General features: G+C 44.2%; 1 protein-coding gene across 2 annotated transcripts; it reads right to left on the bottom strand.

The window, feature by feature from the left end:
* Window positions 1-2,133: 2,133 nt before the first annotated feature.
* On the bottom strand, window positions 2,134-20,803 carry E2F6 (E2F transcription factor 6). Of its 2 annotated transcripts, none has more exons than XM_006140818.2 (7): window positions 20,776-20,803; window positions 14,628-14,682; window positions 10,971-11,187; window positions 9,377-9,532; window positions 7,962-8,076; window positions 4,285-4,432; window positions 2,134-3,406 (listed from the first exon to the last, which is right to left on the bottom strand). In XM_006140818.2, exons 2-7 carry the CDS (start codon window positions 14,632-14,634, stop codon window positions 3,360-3,362), a joined length of 690 nt encoding a protein of 229 aa, XP_006140880.1. In that variant the 5' UTR covers window positions 14,635-14,682; window positions 20,776-20,803; the 3' UTR covers window positions 2,134-3,359. The 2 variants fall into 2 exon arrangements, with proteins under 2 accessions (XP_006140880.1, XP_027629284.1); XM_027773483.1 differs by having other exon boundaries at window positions 10,971-11,111.

Genomic DNA, 20,803 nt, shown 5'->3' with positions numbered 1-20,803 from the left:
CAATCGTATGATGAATTTTAATGTCCCAGGTAGTTTCACTCTGATTTTCATTTTTGTTAATCTTGTGACAGATTCCTGAGATTTCAAGACACAACTGATTACTCATGTTTAAATAAAACATTGGTTCCATCTTAAGGCCACAAAGTCTTCAGGGGATCTATCGCTCATTTAATCTTGTTCGTCACCTTGTCAGCCAATATATGCTTTCCTGGGGCTGATATCTTGAATGTAAAGGCCTCCCTCTGGACCACAGCACAAAGTGATCATCGTTTGCTGATCAGGGACGACTGCTCTGCTTTTAGACACGCAAAACTGGTACAGAGTAATACCTTAGTATCTTTCCTCCAGTGCAAATTCAGTTTTTTTTTTTTTTTTTTTTTTAAGAGAGATTTGTTATAGGGCAAATGCACATGCAAGAGAGACAAAGACATAGAAAGTGAGAAATAACCCTCTCCCAGGGGGAAGGCCACGCCACAATCCCTTCTCTTCCAGTCTCCTCTTGGGACTTTGGACATGTACGCACATGTGCCTGTTGTTTTAAACTGCTGGTCTGGGATTTCAACCATGGTCAAGAACGTGGGAGCCCAATGACATAACCATTATGACATCTGTGGTCCCATCTATTGGTATGATTTTAAAGTCAGGGTTTTCTTGCTTCTAAATTCTTGGGAGTCGGGTGAAACGTAGTTGCATAGCTTTTCTGATCGAGCAGTGAGTCAATGGCGAGTGATGTAAATGCAGGACATGTCCAACAGGGTCCCTGCCCTGGAGACAGACGGCAACGCCAGCTGGAAAACGCGCAGCTACTGAAGAGGACAAGGAGGCTTCACAGGCTGAGAAGCCATACTCAAGGCAGAGCGACATGGAGGGAATGGTCTCGGCCAGGTCCAGAATGGGGTGACGATGGTAACCTCAGGAAAAAGCCAGTGGGGAAGCAAACGTGTACTCTAGGCACTGTGGTAGACCCATTGGGGGTGAAGGCCTGCATGGTGAGACCAGGAGGGTGGGAGGGCAACTGTGGGCTGGCCTGCAGGCCTTGGGCAAGGCTGCACTTCGGCATGAGGGAAACATGGCAGCAAGTTTCTGTAAATGAGCAACTGGGTGTATACAGAGAGATAGGCCTGAGCTTTGGGACAGAGAGAGGGAGCGTCGGGGAACTAGTTCATGTGACACTTATCTTAGCAGTCCTACAAAGCAACGACGGGACACCAGGAGATGGGAGTGACTTGAGAGACCTCATTTATGTAACATGTCTACGATTTAGAGGATTTTTCTTACGTGATCTCATTTTACTCTCAGAACAACCTGTAAAACAGGACATTTGTCACATTTCACGGGTAAGGAAGCACGGCTCGGAAATACTGCTGTCACTTTTAGCAATGCTTCCTGAGTTTGTGTTGGGACACCACCGTTTTTCTCATTCCTTCCTAAAGAAATCTTTCTTCTGTATTTCTCTTCAGTTCAGCCTTGGAGAGAGCTGTCCCCGGGTCCCCTCTGCCACTCTCTCATAGGTGAGCCCCTACTCTCACGGTTGACGGCATCACCTAAGCTGACACCCGCTGAGTCTGTCGCACAACTCAGATCCTCGCAGAGAACGCGACCACACACGACCACTGGCCTAAACCCTCACTTCGGTCAATCTAAAACCTAATTTTTCACCCTACTCTTGTTCCACTTTCACTCCCTAGTTTGTCAAACCCTACCACCTAGTCCCGTGAGGGCAAACATGCCCCCTCTAGCTTCTTCTTGGCTAACTTCAAGTAACAACATTTTGTATAAAGAAGAGGGAGTGAGGAAAAGCCAGAGGCCGGCCCCTCCCCAGAGGAGCACTCATGGCAGTATGCAGGCCTGGAGGCCGCCCAGTGGAGACAGGGAGGAAGAGGCTGGTGCTCAGTGGAGGGAGGACAGGCCAGTTAGTTGCTGGGGCTTGGAGGTATATGAATCCTGAATGTTGTTTCTAATACTTTGATTCTGGATTTCTATTTTATAGCATTTTATACATGGTCTTAATTTCAAATCGCTTCACGTTTTTCTTTGAAAGCATGAGAGGTTTAAAATATGAATTCAAATGACACCGCAATCCTATAAGACAGACAAGCCAGGTACATTAGTCTAGTTTTACAATTCACCTGATTCACTGATTTGTACAAACATTTATTGAGCACTTCTGATGGGTGCAAGGCGCTGGGATATAACAATGATTACGACGAAGTCCCTAAGGAGCTCACAGTCTAATGGTAAACTACTGAGTAAACTGAGGCACAGAGTGGTAAATGACTTACCCAATGAGGTAGAGATAGCTAGGTATGTGGAAACGTGGGACAGGGCTGGAGAGAGGGCAGGCTGCGAACCACCCTGAGTCACACCCCTTGGACTAGCGAGCAGCGCTGCACTCAGGAGCGGCTATAAAATCTGCTTGCAAAAAGCTGCAGGTAGTTTCCCATTTCTCCATGATTGAATTTATGTCTCACAATGAACTAAACTGTTACCTGAGGGTGTTTCTACAACTTGCCCCTGAAGTGTCAGGGCAGGCCACCAAGCTGCTGGGACAGTATCTCTGCAGACACCTTGAAAGCGAGAAGTGTCTGACTTCAACATCAGCACTGGGAACTGTATAAAATATTTTCATTAAATCCATGAACTCAGATGTATAGCATATTTATGATACTTCTACATGTAGAAGCTTGGGAAAATTTTCCTCTAACCCTCATCCAGAGGATTCTAATAAGTTATAGAAATAGAGGAAATTAGAGAATTTGTCTATCACTTTCATATATACATTATTTTGGCTGTACAAGTGAAAAGTGTCACTTAGACATACTGTAGGTACCTAAACCTTATACAGATATATACAAAGACATCACATTTAGATTCGCGTGTACACCTGTCAAACATGAATCAGTTAACTGCAAACACGACCCAGTGTAAGGCAATTTCTTTAGTGACATAAGCCTCGAAGGAGCGAGGAGAGTCCACGGAGAACTGTCTGCTTCGGGTGTGTCGTCTGTTTTCATGATCCTCTTTAAGACGAAATTATTTCAACCCACATCTCAGCCATGTGGGAGTTCAACAACATAGATTAACCAAGATGGGAACCAAGACATCAGGAACCAAGATGTGTATTTCACTGACAGCGCAGTGAACAATGATAAAAAGAGCTGTTTTGAGTGTGAAAACCTTAATTACCCAGTACTCCTGGTAGGGAACTACCCAAAGACACTCCTGACCTAACGTTGCCACCAGCTGAGAAGGAGAGCACTTCCCGGATGACTTACTGCTCCAAGAATCAAATCTGATGCATAATTCATCCACAGAGGACATGCCAGAAAACCTCTCAACACACGAATTCTCAAATGCTATCAGTTGCTCACTTCCAGCAATTCTTCATTTTGCTGAGGATTTTCTTCTGAAAAAACACATAAGAGAGAAATTCCTGTAAGTGAAGGTTTAAAGGAAAAGAGGTAACAAAACATACAATTCAACTGCTTAAAATAAAACCGTGGGGGGGCCAGTAGGTGGCGTGGTGGTTACGAGTGTTGGGCTCCCACATGGCCGACCATGGTTCAAGTCCTGGACCTGGTGGCTTGCTTTCTCACTTTCCTCCTCCTCTCATCAAACTGGAAAATAATAATAATAATAATAATAAATAGAGTTAAAAAAATAAATAAAACTGGGGATTCCTCTCAAGAACCTCATTCTTATGTTAATAGCATGAAACTACTTTTTTTTTCAGTTTCATGAGCATAAACTAGAACTCAGATTTGTCACTGGAAGCAGTGACTGTCAGAGACTGCTTTTGAAAGTCTTCCCAGGGGCCAGTAAGTGATGTGGTGGTTAAGGGCACTAGACTCCCACATGGCCAACTATGGTTTGAGTCTTGGACCTGGTGGCTTGCTTTCTTACTCCCCCACCATCCCCCTCCGTCCCTCTCTGGTCAAATTAAGATAAATAAATAAATAAATAAATAAAGTAAAATTTAAAAAATAATAATCTTTAAAAGAAACAAACAAACCAAAAGTCTTCCCAATTCAAAGACCACCACAAGTGAGAACCACCATGGGAGCAACTACAGTTCTAAATTTCCACTAAAATCAAAACCACATGACTCCAGCTATAATGAAAGTGCTTTAAAATAGTCTGAAATACAGTAAGAATTACTTTTTTATATATATATCTTAATTTATTTTAGCAGGAAGAATAAAAACATCCTAAGGTCATAAAGTTGCATATCCTTGAAACTCATTAGAACTACACATTTTCTAATCACAAAGTTGGTATATTCACCTTCCTTCGGGTGCTCTGGGTTTTTGCTTTCAGACGAAGAGGCCTTGACCCCTTCAGACGCTTGTCGACTCGAGTGACCCTGCTCCACTTCGCACAGATAGACATCAATGGGTCCTTTGGTGCTTCTTATATGCACTGTGATGGAGTCCTAGCAAAGGGCACACGAAACACCAGGATGCAGGAGAGAATTAACTCATCACATTTTTTCACGTACCCGAAAGTTTCAAGAAACTCTTCTGAAAATTTAAATTCCAGTACTTTCCTCCCTACCATATACTTAAGGAAACTGTCTTCTTAGCTGTAGTCACATTAAAGCACTAGTCAGTTCAGTTAGGATGGATATGATGACGGAGAGACGGTTTCAGAGCCATCACATAATACCTCAGGACCCAGGTGCCCATCTCTCCCCATTCAAGGCACTGATTCCTTCAAGGAGGCCATGTAGATGCCATAGAACTCCAGAATCCCAGTCTCTTACAAGGGAATGTTTAGATTCCCAGGACAACAAAGAGGCACTGAGACAAATGGAAGGATATGCTTTTGTCCAGTTGAAAGAAATGAGAGGACAAGATCAAGTAAAAAATATGTGATTTGAAATATTAAAAAGGAACAGGCTGGGATGGCCCTGTGGCCTCATGGTTAAGGGAATTAGATCCCACACAATCAATCATGGTTTGAATCCTGGCCCTTACGGCTTGAAAACCATCCTGGGCACGTATGTGTGTGCTTAAAATCCAAACAGGATGGAGAAATGCAAGAGAGGGGATGGTGATGTGGCTATGCCCAGATGTGGAATACTGTCTCCCCCCACCTTGTGATAAAGAGTAAAGAAAAAGTTAGGAACTGCATGTAAGGGACTATTATTAACTGTGATTTTCACATCCTTTGGCTTCAGAATTATTCAAGGTTATTTAAAACACTATTTCTAGGACCAGGAGATGGCATAGCAGTTACATCACTGAACTCCCACATGGCCAACCACAGTTCGAATCCTGGATCTGCTGGCTTCAAACTCACACTGGATGCGTGTGCCTTCATGCCCAAGATCCCAGGAGGAAAATGGAGGAGAAGGGATTGTGGTGTGGCCATCCCGCTGGGGGCAATTTCTCACTTTCTGTCTGTCTGTCTCTCTTTCTGGCGGGTGCACGTGCCCTATAGCAGAAATTTCTCTCTCTCTCTCAAAAAAAAAAAGTTTCCATAAACTATCAGGAAATTGGGGGCCTCTAATGAGAATTAAACTAAATTCTTCAGAAACAGTTCTCGTTATGAATGATAGGCAGAAGCTGATTCAGCTGTAAAAGTCTACTTCACCCCTTGCACATGGGTAGACCTGATGCTATGGACCCAGCTGCCCCTCTGCTCTATACCTCCCAAAGACCTTGCAAGAGAGGAAAGTGGTAAGAAGCAGCATTTCAGTGTCTTGGGACCTTGTTTGTTGTCCTTGCTGTGGTTTTAGGGTATAAGACAGGTGGGCTAGAATGCTCAGTTTCTAGAGTGTTAGATCAGGTCTGGTTTGAATGGTGAAGCCTAAACAATTCAAGTTATTTCTAAACAATAAAAAATAAATAAATAAATAAATAAAACAAAAAACAATATGTTGCTCTGGATGGGCAGTCAGCTGGGTTGGCAAACTCCTGCCCCGGGCAGGATGGCTCATTTTTTCGGGTTTACAGCCCTTGCTGTCCCTGTCACAACTACTTAACTCTGCTACTGTGGTATGAAAGCAGTCAGAAACATTATCTAAACAAACGGGCGTGTGGCTGTCCTCCAATGTTATTTACAAAAACAAGCAGCTGGCTGCACTGGGCCTGAAGGCTGGCTTACCAACCCCTGCTCTGCGCCCACAGCTCTCTCCAGGCCACGGGGAGGTCAGACTCCACTGAACCCAGTATGTTCTCGTCTTGTTCTGAGAACTGCTGACCAAGCGGCCTAGGTCGCGGTGGCTAGGCTGGATTCCACATGGCTGACCATGCGGCTCCAGTACCGGACCTGGCAGCTTGGGAAACAGGCCAGGTGCACCCAAAATCCAGAAAGGAGAAATGGAGAAGGGACTGGGGCCTGACTACCCTTCCTGCCTACCCCTGCCCCGGCGAATGCAGGTACCATCTGGGAAATGTAAAAAATAAGAACAAAACATGAGACTTAAGAGAAGCCCTGGGCATGACCAAAGGCTCAGAGAGGGGGGCCAGCAGGTGGCATGGTAGTGAAGGTGCTGGACTCCCATAAAGCTGACTGCAGTTCAAGTCCCGAACCTGGAGGATTGTTTTCTCACTTCCCCTCTCCCTCTAGTAAGTACATGTGGCCTATAGAGAATTAAAATAATAATAAAACAATTAAATTAGTAATTCTTTAAAAAGAAAGGCCTACCAAGACTTGACAATTAGTCTGAGGTGCTCACAGCAGAGGGGGAAAAAGCCATCAGTTTCTGTAGAATGGCTCATGCTCCAAAGTAAGATGTGCTGAAAAATGAGTGGGTACTTATTAAAAAAAATAAAACTCTTACTTTAGGGACCAGCAGTTGGCATAATGGCTATGAGACTGGACTCCCATGTAGTTGACCATGATTCGAGTCAGGGACCCGGTGGCCTAAACTCATGCTGGGCAAATGTGTGTGTGTGCCCAAGATCCTGAGAGGAGAATTGAGGAGAAGGGATTGTGGCGTGGCCATCCCCACTGGGGGTGAGTGATTTCTCTTTCTCTCTGTCTCTCTCTGTCTTTCTGGCAAGAGCACACGCCCAATAGCAAAAAACCTCTCAAAAATAAATAAATAAAAATCCCTCTTATTTTGTTATTTGGATACATGGCATGTCTCTAAATTTAAATGGAACAACTAGGAAACATCACTCTGAAGTCACATCTGCATGTGACGGAGTTGGCTGTGCCACAGTTGATCTGCAGTGCACTGTCAGGTAGCACAGGGTCTTCCTTGAACCGTGGTCTGCCAGGGACAAAAGGAAAGCTGGGTGGTGACAGTATTCTTCACTGTGAGGGAAGCAAATCCCTAGAACTATGAAGAGGCTCTCGCTATGGGCACCGATGGGTCTACCAGGCTGTCAGACTTGATGGTTTGTCCCAAGAATGGCCACATCCCTTGGTTCTGATTCCATCCTTACCAAGCAACCTTCTGAAGACAATTATCTCTCAATACAAACTTTCCTGCAAGGGAAAGAATGGGCTAAGCAGCTGCAGCTGCAGAAATTGTACTTTCCATTTCAAACGTGTGCCTTAAAACTGGTCTAGTTTATTTGTGAGTCTGGTATGAGTTTGGTTAGTAAATTAATTTCCCGGAGCCTTGGCTGAGACCGAGTAAGTAAGATCTTACTTACTGAAACTTGAAGACAGGCCAGTTCTTGGTGATTTCTTTAAGAAGCATTATAACAAAATGGTGAAGAACAAACCCTGAAGCCAAACCACCTGGGTCTGGTTCTGTCACTTACAGTGTGATCTTGAGGAAGTTACAGTATCTTTCTGCTTTGGGTTTCTCAGCTTAGCATGATAATGACTACTTTATTTGTTATATTAGTTAAAGCAAGTTAAAACGTATGCACTGTGGAACAGTTATCAGAGGGACAGCCAAGATGTACCCAAAGGCTATTTATTAATTACTGACTGTCCGAGCACAGCCTAAGCAGTCAGCCCTCCCTGTTTAGATCTACTTAAAACGCAGGGCTACCTACTTCTCTGGGAGCTGGAACATCCAACCTGGTTTCGGCTGGAGCTTTAACTGCGATCACAATCTGTTCGTGGAAGGCTTGAATGCTGTGAATATCCTGATACGTCACATATGCTAGTGTAAAGATCGGTCAAGGAGCTCTAAGCACAGCACGACTTACTGGGAAGATCATTCATCTCCTGTAATCCATGAATGCAAGCGTAATGTAAGAGAACGTTTAGTTTTTATGGGATGCAAATTCATAGTTAAGTTAGTAAGTTACTTCATAAATCATTCTTATCTCCTGTACAATACTGAATATTTTACCAAGAGTTTTACAATGTTTATAACTCAAAGAATTCCTTTAAACAACACTATTGTAATTATGACAATTCTGGAGGAAAATATTAATGCAGTCTGAGTACCTAACACAAACACAACTCACGAAGATATTCAAATTCCCACCTTATTCCCTGTTCATTTGCTAGATCTTACTATAACTCTGGGGAGACAAATTCAGTATTTTGATACAAATCCCCTAAGACCTATGAAAACAGAAACAACCAGGAGATAAGTTTTTCAGGACTGTCAGATATGATGGATGTCTTTCATCCAAAATTATTTCCCACCTTACTACCTGAACCTTTTCCATTTTGTTTTACTGCATTGCTTAAAATTTTACCTATTAAATGATTAATTAAATGATCTCCAGCATTCTCTCTCTGTAACTACATACTTTTTAATGGCTATATAGTTCCGCTAGTGTTATTTTAATTTTCCTTCTAACAACTGCACTGTGGGAGTAAGAGTTTTGACTGCTGTAGAGAGTTTACATAAATTTGACATATGGAATGGATTGGAATTGGTGACATCCTAAGAATGCCATACGGAACAGGATGGCATAAAGAGAGGGTGGAAACCAGACGGGTACCCCCACCAGGCCCAGAGACACTGCACTCAGAGTACTGACAGTCAGCACCACTGGGCCTATGTGGACTTTTAAGTACCTACCACTCTAATGACAATTCACTGAGTTCCAGAAACAAACTTTAGTTCACCAATTAGGGAAAACTTAACTTTACAGAAGCTAACAAATACTGTATTACTTTTTAATTGGCTTGGAGAAGTTATGACACATGTTTGTATAGAAAAACACAGTAGAATTCAGACTACAAAACACTAATGCTCCACTATTTCAAGCAGAAACGGCAGCTCTGGTCTGCTCTGTTATTGTACTACTGAGAAACACCACATCAGGAGATAAAACCAATAGCACATTGCTTATGTCTGAGGCTACACTCTCCAACTTTCACTTGCTTTAATGTCTATGCTCTAACCTTCTATTTTAATATGTAAACTAAACCCCCGAGCTGACCCTACTACTTGAAGTAATCTGCTCTGGAAACAGAAATTTTAAAAATGTACAGACTTAAAGGATATCTTTCATTTTCTTTGTCATCCGTTAACTCAAACAACTGCTGAGCACAATCTTTAATTAAGTCATCCAAAGCATCTTCCATTGCTGATAAGTCAGAAAGTTCCTCTTGTAGCTTCTTCTGCTGGGGTACTGCTCCAAAATCGCTAAGATCAGACCCTCTTTAAAAACAAACAAAAAATCACCATCAGTAACACCCACAGAATAATAACAAGTTAGGTTGCTGGAACTCCTCCAAACATTTCCCATCAGGTGTTTCCCACAACAGACAGACAGAATCTAGGGGCTCTGATGTAACTGCTGCTTCTCTGTATTCTGGACAGCCACTCTTCTTCCCGTACACAAACTGTTATGTCTCCCCACTTACAGTTCATCACCTTACACAGGGATATCTTCAAAAATATATTACAGTCCTACAGAAACTAATAATGGCAAAGAGAGCTTAACGAAGTCGACGGAACACTGAATTAAGATGAACGGTACCCAGCCGAAGCCGCGGCCCTACCTACAGCCTGACCTGATGAGGCACTTTTCAGTGCTTTAGTTTATACACATGAAAACCGAGGACGGGCTGAGTGAGTTCCTCTGCCAAGATTCTGACTTCTTCCCTCCCGTGTACACCCTACGTGAACATAGTGGCTGCATTCATCATTCTTAAAAGATCTATTTTCTTCAGTTATTAGTGGCTACTACAATATGACCAGGCAACAATGGAAACTCACTTTCTCCTTCAATTTGTATGGAAACTAAATAGGGGAAAGGCCATCACCTTCATCTTTTATCCCATTCTTGCTACTTTTCATGTCTGAGTCTCATCACTACCTGATATGAACCCTTGAAGTATTTTCTAATATCATTTAGTAAATATGTTCAAATTAGAATTCAACTCTATTTCTGTACTACTGAAAAAAAACGAACTTGATAAATACCTGTCCTCTAGTAACTAGGTTATGTAGAAACACTTTATGACCCTTGTTGGTACGTTTCATTTGCCTGAAAGTACATACTTCCACTTATACACTTACATGCTGTTAGAACTGTTTCTTCCTGATCCAAAACACTGCCTAGCCTAAGAATACCAGTGTTTTCCTTAAGAGTATGTGTGCAAACATACACATAGCGTTATCCACATCTATGTCATAAGGTAATTTTTCCAAGGGATCCCTCTTGATCATGTGAATGAAGTCTTCAGTAACTGTCTTTTAGGCATTAAGTCTGCTTTTTGTTTTGTTTTCTAGATATTCAGGGAGCTGTGTTTCCAAGTGTGGTCCATAGCCCAACTGCATCACAGTCACGGGGTACCTGCCTTCTCCAGAACCACTGACCTAGGGCTCCTGGGATAGGAGGTCTTGGGGTCGTCGCATACCTGTGAAAACCACTGTCCTACATCAAGGGATTCTCCCCAATATCATCAATTGGCATTGAGGAAACACTTAAAAAAAACAAAACTCGTGTACTTTGGGGGACAACGCAAGAAAACTTTACAGAACCTTTTTTGAAGTCTTTTTCTTTTGGTTTTATAGTGTCACAACATTGTTAATATCTACTGTCACTTAATGAGAAGGGCGGAAAGCCAAGAAAAGTCTGAAACCAGCTCACATCCACCGAATGTGGTTCTTAGACTTCTTCTCAACTAGGTCGATCCCGTCGAGGACATTGGTGATGTCATAGACTCTCCGCTTCCGCACTCCCAGCTTTGTTGCAACCTTGTTTAAGTCGAGAATGCCGCCAGGGGCAGATCTGACAAGATCCATAAATTTTCGAGTTAAATAAACCAGTGAAACATCAAAACGAGGTCTCTTCACTTTTAGAGCTTCTGGGAAACAAAATAGACACATTTGTAAAAATTTAATACATCTCTCAAGTCATTTAAAAAATCATTTCCTCTTGATCAGAAAACACAGACAACTACAGAAATTCCCACACACTGGCCAAATCATAGGTAATTTCTAGAAAATGAACTTCTCAAACTGAATGAAAAATGAACTGGCCTTTCCCAGGCCTAAACAAAGGCTCTGAATTTAGTTAAAGGAGTATTTGAAATACGCGGTGAGTTTCCATCGAACATACAGATTTGCAGAAGTACACTGCATCTTACCAGACAAAATAACGGGTTTATATTTATACCCATACCACTCTCAGGAGTAGGATGAGAAGTGACTTCTAACATTAAGTTTCTCATTTTGTCTTGAAGTTAAGAAATTCTTTAGAAAGCAAAGGCAAAGACTTGGCTTTTATTGTTTCAATCCATATCAGGTGTAACCCTGCCTGATAAGTGTTTCAAAGAGCTCAAACTAGTCTTTCATTAGGACAATTATGATGTACCTTCAAAAAAAAGTAGTTATTATCTCCTTTTTAAAATATTTAGTATACTGGGCCAGCAGGTGATGTGATGGTTAAGGGCCCTGGACTCTCATATGGCTGACAGCTTGCTTTCTCACTCCCCCCCCCACTCTGTCCCTCTCTGGTCAAATAAATCAATAAATAAAAAGTTAAATAAAAAAATAACAAAATATTTAAAAATACACATTATGCTAAAGTAACAGAGAAGCAAACGAAGAGAAAAAAAATCCCTTTAATTTCCTCACTCAATGACAGTTTTGTGTTTTCAATCACACACCCCTCCCTCAACACACATACACACTTGTGTGTCAATGTATATATAGAAATTTTAAAAACAAAAATAGGAACATTCCATTTTATAACATGCCTTTTTAACTCAATACTGTGAACGTCCTAACATGGCAACAAATGTACACTGACATTGTTCTCAATAACTGTATTTAACTGCACGAAATATCTGAAGTTATCCCAATAATGAAAATTCACAGTCTCCAAATGTACTGTTTTGCATAATATTTCATCGAACCTCCTGATTGCTCAGTAACTGTAGGGATCCGTAACTGTTCCCTTTAGATAAAATTCACAATGTGGAATTGAATTAAAAAGCTGTCTTTTAAGGATTTTTGGTATGTACTGCTAAACCGCTCTCCAGGTTGTGTGAGTGTGGGGAGGTCCCCACCAACTTCACACAGTGTATGAGATTTTCACGTCACGCACTTGCTGAGTATGTTTATTTTCTTCTCAGCCTTTCCAGCTTGATCCTAAAAAGGTTCTGATGGCTTAGTCTGCACAGGACAGGCACATTTTAAACAACTCAGTTGTCATCCTGGTGTGGAAGATGTGGTTTCTCCTCTCCTCTCCTCCCACAGCACACCACAATCAGTGCGCTTCAGGTCAGGTTTCCATCCTACCTTCATCATAACTGCCCGTACTGGGGACCCTGACAATGGCTTTTCATTTAGCGACCACTAGTGATTACTCCGAGAGCAAAAGTACTTTCAAATATAAATGTCTTCTCTATGGAGCATGCTACTATACTCAAGATCAAACAGCAGTAAAGTAGGAATTCAAGAGTTTTTAATTTAAAGTAGAAATCACAATTCTATTAAAAAACCTTAGAAGATTACAAATGAGTAATTCTAATTTTAGAAAGTATATTTAATTATATTCATTCCTAATAACTCATGGTCTTATAAACTCAGAAAAAAGAACATCCCTACAATGCTAGCTGATTTTCTAAAAAGACAAATATAACTAAACACCTCTGACACGACAGTTGTTGTCACCTAGATACAAATATAATTAAAAAGGTCTTCAAATTACAAGAGTTCCAGTCCAGTAAGGAACTCTATTATAAACTTGAATAAGTGCTAAGAGAGGTGTTTAAAGTTTCTTGAGAAATGACATGAACCCTTCAGTGGAGAGGGAATCGGAAAGGCCTCCTAATGGGAGCGTGCTGGGAACAGAGGACAGAAGGACAGACGGGGGAGGCTGAAGAGGCAGGGGAAACAACAAGTATAAAGGAAAGTGGCATTTTGAGAATGGGGTGGCTTCACCAAGGGAAGAGGGCAGCAAAGTGCTAGAAGACAAGGTTGCGGCGTTGAGCAAGAACTGACCTTCCAAGGCACTGTCTACCGATTTCCCCACCGCCTTGTTCTAACGATATGAGGTATTCATAAATTTTATACAAATATTCTCTACAGATAATTGAGCATTACTGAAGATTTCAGTTGACTATCATCATCTTATTTCTGTACTGGGAAAATCATGCTAGAGTGTGTGGGTTAATCCACGGACTGTCTAAATGGCAGCCCACTTAGAAGTCTCGCTGTCCCACCACTTCGGTTTCTGAGCGAGTCAGACAATGAACAAGAAGTGGTCTAACAAAGTGGTTAAGACCGAGTGGGCTCTTGAGAGGCATGGGATCGAACCCTGACTCTGAGCAAGTTAGTTAAACTCTCTGGGCTCCAGTTTACTCATTTATAAAGTATGAACTATAACCCGTACCTATATTTTGAAAGGCTGCTGTGATAATTCATGCAAAGAGCTTAATACAGCGCAGGCATAAGCTCAGTAAATGTTAGACACCATCCTGAGGGAGCAGTAGGGGCGGATGAAACAGACACTTCAAAGGGAAAGCTGACCAAACCTGGTGACTAAGCACAGGTGAGACTGGCAGGGGCTGAGGAAATACCCAGAGTCAATATTTATAAGATCTGTATTTGGGCGTCTACGTACTATCCATCCACTGAGAGGAAACAGGAGTGGGGCCACCTACCCTAAAGATTTCCAGAAGGGGGGCCGGCACTTGGCATACTGGTTAAGGGCACTGGACTTCCACATGACCGATTGTGGTTCGAGTCCTGAACCTGGCGGCTTGCTTTCTCATTCTCTCTTTCTCTGTCCCTCTCTTGTCAAATTAAAATAATTCTTAAAAAAATAAAAATAAATAAAAAAAAAAAACACCCCAAGATTTCCAGAAGGATCTGGCACTAGTAACTAACATCTTTAACTGACATCTGACATCACCAACGTCAGTCCGAGGAAGGCGCACAGGGAGCCCGAGGAGACGAGAGGGGGAGACTGTCCCGCCGACTGCCCAGCTGCCTTCGACCTGCTGATGACAGAAGGGATTTCTCTCACCAGAGGAACCCTGGGAAAATATCTTTACACACACGGTGCAATCTTAAAAATGACATATTCTCAAGGCAATGAAGAATAAACTGCCACCTATAGTTATTCAACCCACACTCTCAGGAGTTTTTATATGAAAAGTCCAAACTGTACATTTCAGTGTACAAATAATACATTTCATTTCAGTTTCTCATCAATGTGTACATGTTTAAAGTAAATCATTTTAATCATATGAAGTTCAGTCTATGAAACCTAAAACCTACTCAGGAATCAACTTACTTCTCATGGACACATACTGTACATTATCTTCTAAATTAATCCTTATTTTTGATGGCTGGAAAAAAAGAAAGATATAAAAATTTAACTTAACAATTTAAAAACAACAATGCAAATGAATAGCATTTTACTCTATAACGTAAAGGTTTGTGTTTTCCTCACCCTAAGGTAGTAATTCTGGTGTGAGAAAAACAGTCCTTCCACATTAGGTCTCTTCTAACTCTAATCACACCTGACAATGTTCATAGATTTAAATTTCTCAAAATGCATGGACTCCCTTAAGTATGGAAGTAGTAAAGATAGAAAGGAAGGGTGATGGAGAATAAGAACGTAAACATGAGAATTTATTCCGCGCAGACATTAAACGTTGACTGTGTGAGGACTGAACATGAAAGGCACGAGAAGATCATTCCAGCTCTGTCCCTGGCTGGAAAGCGCAGCGGCGGTGGACGGTAAGTCCACACCAACGAGCGGTTCCCAAGAACTGTCCTCACAACTTTCCCAGGCAGCCACGAATTCCCATTTGAATTAAAGGAAGAACAGCAGCATTTCTGATAGTGGGAAATAATGCACGCTGTGGATTACTAGATACTTTGGCATTAGATAAATAAGTTTCTTTTAAATATCTGAACCAACCAGAAAATTAGCAGCAAGCCCATTATCAATGCTCACCATTTTACCAGCGAGTTATGAAAGTTTGCATAAACTGGCTGTAACATTTCTAACACACTTAGAAATTGCCTTTTGTAAAAAATAAAATCAAATCTTATGATGAAACCTTGTACACACTCATCTTAACCCTACAAGGGGGGACAAGGGGTTCGAAGATGGCGTATGTCTCCACAGGCTGCCCTCAGGCTAGGTCCTGGCTAAGGGAAGAAACTGGCCCCGAGAGACAAAGTGGGTGAGTGAGGTCCCTGAGTGTACCATGGATGGATGTTCCAGACCACAGGGCGATCACAGGCTTCTCTTCTGGGGAGGGTGGCTCCCAGCTGAGCCTTGGTGGCTAGATTTTGACTGAATAAGAAGCACCAGGGAGGGGGAGAAAGACAGGATTCCCGGGCAGGAGATGAAGCACGAAGTGTGAGGGTGTGAACCGCATGGCTGTTCCACAACACCGCTGTGCGGCAGTGTCGATGTGACTTGACTTCGAAGCTGGAAGGGCGTGCTGGCATCACAGAAAAGTCGTGCTAAGGAGTCTGGAGAATCACCAACTACAGAACGGAACTACGTCAAGTTCATGGTTTAGGAATCTAAGTACAGTGAGAGAGGGAAAGTGAAACGCCGGGTTGGGACTCAACCAGCAGAGCTGGCGACGTGGGACCCAGGTGCGTTAACCACCACACGCCTGGCCCCTTCTGCGGGGTCTTTTATTTTTTGGAGAGGTTTTTGCTATAGGGCGCATGCGGTCGCCAGACAGACAAAGAGACAGAGAGACAGAAAGCGAGAAATCGCCCCCCAGAGGGGATGGTCACGCTGCAATCCCTTCTCCTCCATTCTCCTCTTGGGATCTTGGGCACGCACTCACACGCGCCCGGCGTGAGTTCTAAGCCACCGGGTCCAGGACGCGAACCGCGGTTGACTACGTGGGAGTCCAGCGACAGGCCCCTTCTGCGGGGTCTTTTATTTTTTGGAGAGGTTTTTGCTATAGGGCGCATGCGGTCGCCAGACAGACAAAGAGACAGAGAGACAGAAAGCGAGAAATCGCCCCCCAGAGGGGATGGTCACGCTGCAATCCCTTCTCCTCCATTCTCCTCTTGGGATCTTGGGCACGCACTCACACGCGCCCGGCGTGAGTTCTAAGCCACCGGGTCCAGGACGCGAACCGCGGTTGACTACGTGGGAGTCCAGCGACATAGCCACTACGCTAACTGCTGGCTCCTGCGGGGTCTTTACTAGTCATCCTTACTGATCTTGTCTTGAATGTGCATACAAGTACCAGCTCCAGAGAAGAAATAAGTTTTATCTTAAATATAATGTTTACCAGGTAAAAAGAAAGAAAAAGAAATATGCCCTGAGGGAAAAAGAAACAAATATGGCAGCAAAATGGCAAATGGCCTGGAGACTATGGGGACGCCTGAGGCAAGGTAGCAGTGAGGCAGCTGTTTCCGTCAGTGCCAGAATCCTGTGCACAAGGATTTCCTTATCACCTATGACAAGTCAACAGCATGTTAGATAACTTGTAAGGAATAATTCTACTGAGATGGAATCCCACTGGAAATTAATGTAGAAGATACAAAAAGTTAACTTAGCAAAGAGACAACAGGACTGAAAGGAACAGCAGACCCGCCAGGGTGCAACATGAGGCTAGGAATGCCTGTCTTGGGGACGGGGGATATGTCTGGCTACTCCCTGAAAGCGAGTTGACAAGTGACTTGCAAACGTGTCATCTGGAATACGTAGGTGTATTCCAGAGGGGCGTCTTTCCTGCTCTGCCCCCTCCTCCTCCGGTCATCCAGACACGGTTCACAGGCGGGCTCAGAACCAGGCTCGCTAAGGCAGACAAGGGGAAGGGCTGCCTTCCCCTCCCCACGTATTCTGCCAACGGAAGCGGGAAAACAGCCTCCCACCACATTCACCACTTTCCCCTCTGAACCAGGAAACGGTGTACCTTGGGGGTATCCCAGCAGATGCCTCAGAGGCAGGCACCCCACATCCACAGGCGCTCTGAACTGGAAGCCACTAAGGCCCTCGCAGCGCCTGGACGAGCACAGCTCTCAGAACCCACAGCCCGGCACGGCCGAGGTGGCATTTCTTGTGGTCCAAACTAGTTCAGCACTGCTCCGAACCCCACATCTAAGCCCTCGCCCTCTAAACCTGGGATCTCGAAGGACATGTTATCCCTTGCCCCTAACACTGCTGGCTGTAGCTTCATGTGACCTCAGAAACTTCTTGAAAGACAGGAGAAAAAAAAAGCACAGGTGAATTTTAGGGACTAAAATTCTAAATAGTGTCTGAATTGGGGAGTTACTTAGAGGAGTACCAATGCCCCTTGTCCAACTCACTGCTTGGGAAACACCCCTTCCCAAGGTGACTGTGTTCCCATCCGTTTGCATTTCCTGGTTTTTAATGTGCAGACTAAGTTCTATTAATACCTCCAGCCATTACTATTTTCTCCCTTCTCACAATTCCTGACAGCTCTTAAGCCATTTATCCAGGCAACAAACACTCAACAAGATACATAACTAGTCTTCTCTCAGCAACACAGCTTATTAAACACTAGTCACTTGCCCACTTAAAAAAACAAACAAACAAACAAAAAAACACTGAGGTAGGTGTCCGAATGGCTTTTTTTTTTTTTTTTTTTGAGGGGTTTTTGCTATAGGGCGCGTGCACTCGCCAGACAGAGACAGACAGAAAGTGTGAAATCACCCACCAGGGGGGATGGCCATGCTGCAATCCCTTCTCCTCCATTCTCCTCTGGGGATCTTGGGCACATATGTACACGTGCCTGGTGTGAGTTTAAGCCACCGGGTATGGGACTCAAACCACGGTCGACTACATAGGAGTCCAGCGACATAGCCATTACGCTGTTGGTCTCCCGAATGGCCGTTTTTTGGGCAGGAAAGTAAACGCTCGTTCACCTAAGCCCTTGAAGGGTCCCTACTTCTTTCAGCTACTCTGAGAGGCAGCAAATGCCCTGGAGATAAAATAATGAAATGGACAGAGTTGCTGCACTCTGGACACAAGGGCCACTCACTAGAGTCAGGTGGGCAAGTGCAGGGTGCTCTGAGAGCACACGGGGGCCTGATCCAGCCTTGAGAGATTAAGGAAGGCTCTTCTGATAAGTGACCTCGAAACTGGGACCTGAAACATTGTAGGAGTGAACAAGGAAACATGTGTTTAGGAAAAAAGAAAAAGCGTCTTTGGAAAGTGGTGTTGTATCACGCAGGGAGTGGAGTTCAGCCCAGAGAAAACACAATGCATGATGGGGGAGGATGTGCAAACCATGGAAAACGCGGCCACAAGCAGTTCACAAAAGGCAAACCCAGGGGCCACATTATGTTAAGCAGTTCCTACTCTATCCTGAGAGCACTAGGGAACCACATAAATTCTTTCAGCCAAATGACAGGATGAGAAACACACTTTAAAAAGATCCTCAGTTGGGAACCAGCAGTTAGCGTAATGGCTACATCGCCGGACTCCCATGTAGTCGACCGCGGTTCGCATCCCGGACCCAGTGGCTTAAAACTCATGCCAGGCACGCGTGCGTGCGTGCGTGCCCAAGATCCCGAGGGGAGAATGGAGAAGGGATTGCGGCGTGACCATCCCCCCTGGGGGGTGATTTCTCATTTTCTGTCTATGTCTCTCTGGTGAGCGCATGTGCCCTATAGTGAAAACCTCTCCAAAAAAAAAAAAAAAAAAAAATCCCCCTTTAAAAAGCTAAAAAACATGCTGGACACATGTGCATGAATGCCTCAGATCCTGACAGGGTGGAGAAATGGAGGAGTAGGGACTGTGGCATGACCACACTCCATTGGAACCTATAGTGAAAACCCCTCCAAAAAAAAAAAAAAAAAAAAGATCCTCAGTTAACAGACGGAAAGTGAGGTGTGAGCCTGGATGCAGGAAAATGGTTAGAAAGGGACCCCTGAAAGGCAGAGGATAGTTCTAGGAGGCAGGTACTGATGTATTTTTAACTAGACTGGGAGACTGGAAGGCATCAGTTTGAAGGGAGAAGGCAGGACAAGGGCTAGGACACTGGCCTGGGCAACATGGTGGGTGTGGTGCTATTTGTTAATAAAGACTGTGGCAAAGTTGCTCCTTGCTTAGGCAACAAGCAATTCCGTTTGAGATCCATGCATCTGAAATCTAAGCAGGGCTGTCTAGTACACAGTTGGGAAGCTCTGAGCTGAATGTATTGATTTGGGAGTTTTTCTGACATGGAACTGAAAAAACCAGAGTGGGTATCTGCGACTCACGTGTGCATATTCTGATATTTCATGCAGTATTAAGCGGTTTTCCCATAGTGAGAGCTCAGAGCTTTCACTGGTACGGAAGATTAAGATCACCTGTAGACATGGCGCCAGAAGCCATGGGAGCAGGGCATGACCCCACGTGCACAGAGCCTACAGAGGTCGGAGAACCCTGAATGACACCAACACGTAAGGAAGGGAAGAGGAACTGGATCGAACACTAAGAGCATGTGACACCCGTGACACTCCATGGAGAAAGTTTCCAACGAGAGTGGTTAATTGTGCCAAAATTCAAAAGATAAAAGGGTGAAATTGCCACTGGAACTGACAAAGCTGTGGGTGACCTTGGGTAGGACAGTCTTCTAAATGTGTCTGGTAACCAGAGCGGCCTGAGACGTAGTCAGGCCTAACCAAGAGGTTGGCTCTGAAGGGGAAGACTCCAGTAGCGATAAGAGATGCGGGTTTAAGGCGGGATCTTCAAGGCAGGGATGGATTTCGGACACAGCCTTAGAAGTAACCACTTGGTACTGTGAGGCCAGACACTGGGAGGTTAAACCCAGGCTTTTCCACTCACTACTTAACTACGGAAAACTAACATCTCCCAGTCTACTTTTGGATTCTGTAAAACAAGAATTCTGTTAGGACTCCAGAGGAATTCAACGAGATACTAAACTATCTGGCATGGAGACCGGGCTAATGACTTGGGTACAAGTTTAATCACTACTATTTAGTTGCGGAAAGAAACCAGCACAGAAGTTGAAAACATGGGGGGAAATGGGAAAAGGTGCACTGGGGGCCCAGAAGGCCCTGGGGACCACAGCAGCGAGATGGAGTGCAGAGGAAATTAACCCTGTGCAGGAAGGCCACGGGAACGTTTTTGTTTTCCACGTCAAACAGGACTGAAGGTGATTTGAAGAGGGAGCTGCGGGGTGGGAAACGTGAGGTTTGAAAGGGCTGCAGGCAAGTCGGGGTTCGTGAGCGCAATCGGACCAGACCGCAGACACACCTAGGGTGCAGCCGAGGACTGTCGGCGCCAAGCTGGGCAATGCCCACCGACGTCGGCTCTAGAGCCCCAGGAAAAGCGCCGGAGGCCGACGAACCACCTGGGAGCTGTGCAAAGGAGAAGGCGGGGAGCGGTGGGCAGCACGTGACCGGCAGCGCCCACCGGGGAGGCTGGCAGCCCCAGGACGGTCCGGGTGGCCGGCCCTGGAGACCCCCGCCCGCCCGGGGCTTACCAGCAAGCCCTCCACGTTGATGGGGTCT

This window comes from Tupaia chinensis, unplaced genomic scaffold (genome assembly GCF_000334495.1).
Source record: "Tupaia chinensis unplaced genomic scaffold, TupChi_1.0 Scaffold000045_1, whole genome shotgun sequence".
NCBI classification, from domain to species: domain Eukaryota; kingdom Metazoa; phylum Chordata; class Mammalia; order Scandentia; family Tupaiidae; genus Tupaia; species Tupaia belangeri.
This window is presented reverse-complemented; position numbering and strand designations above follow the sequence as displayed.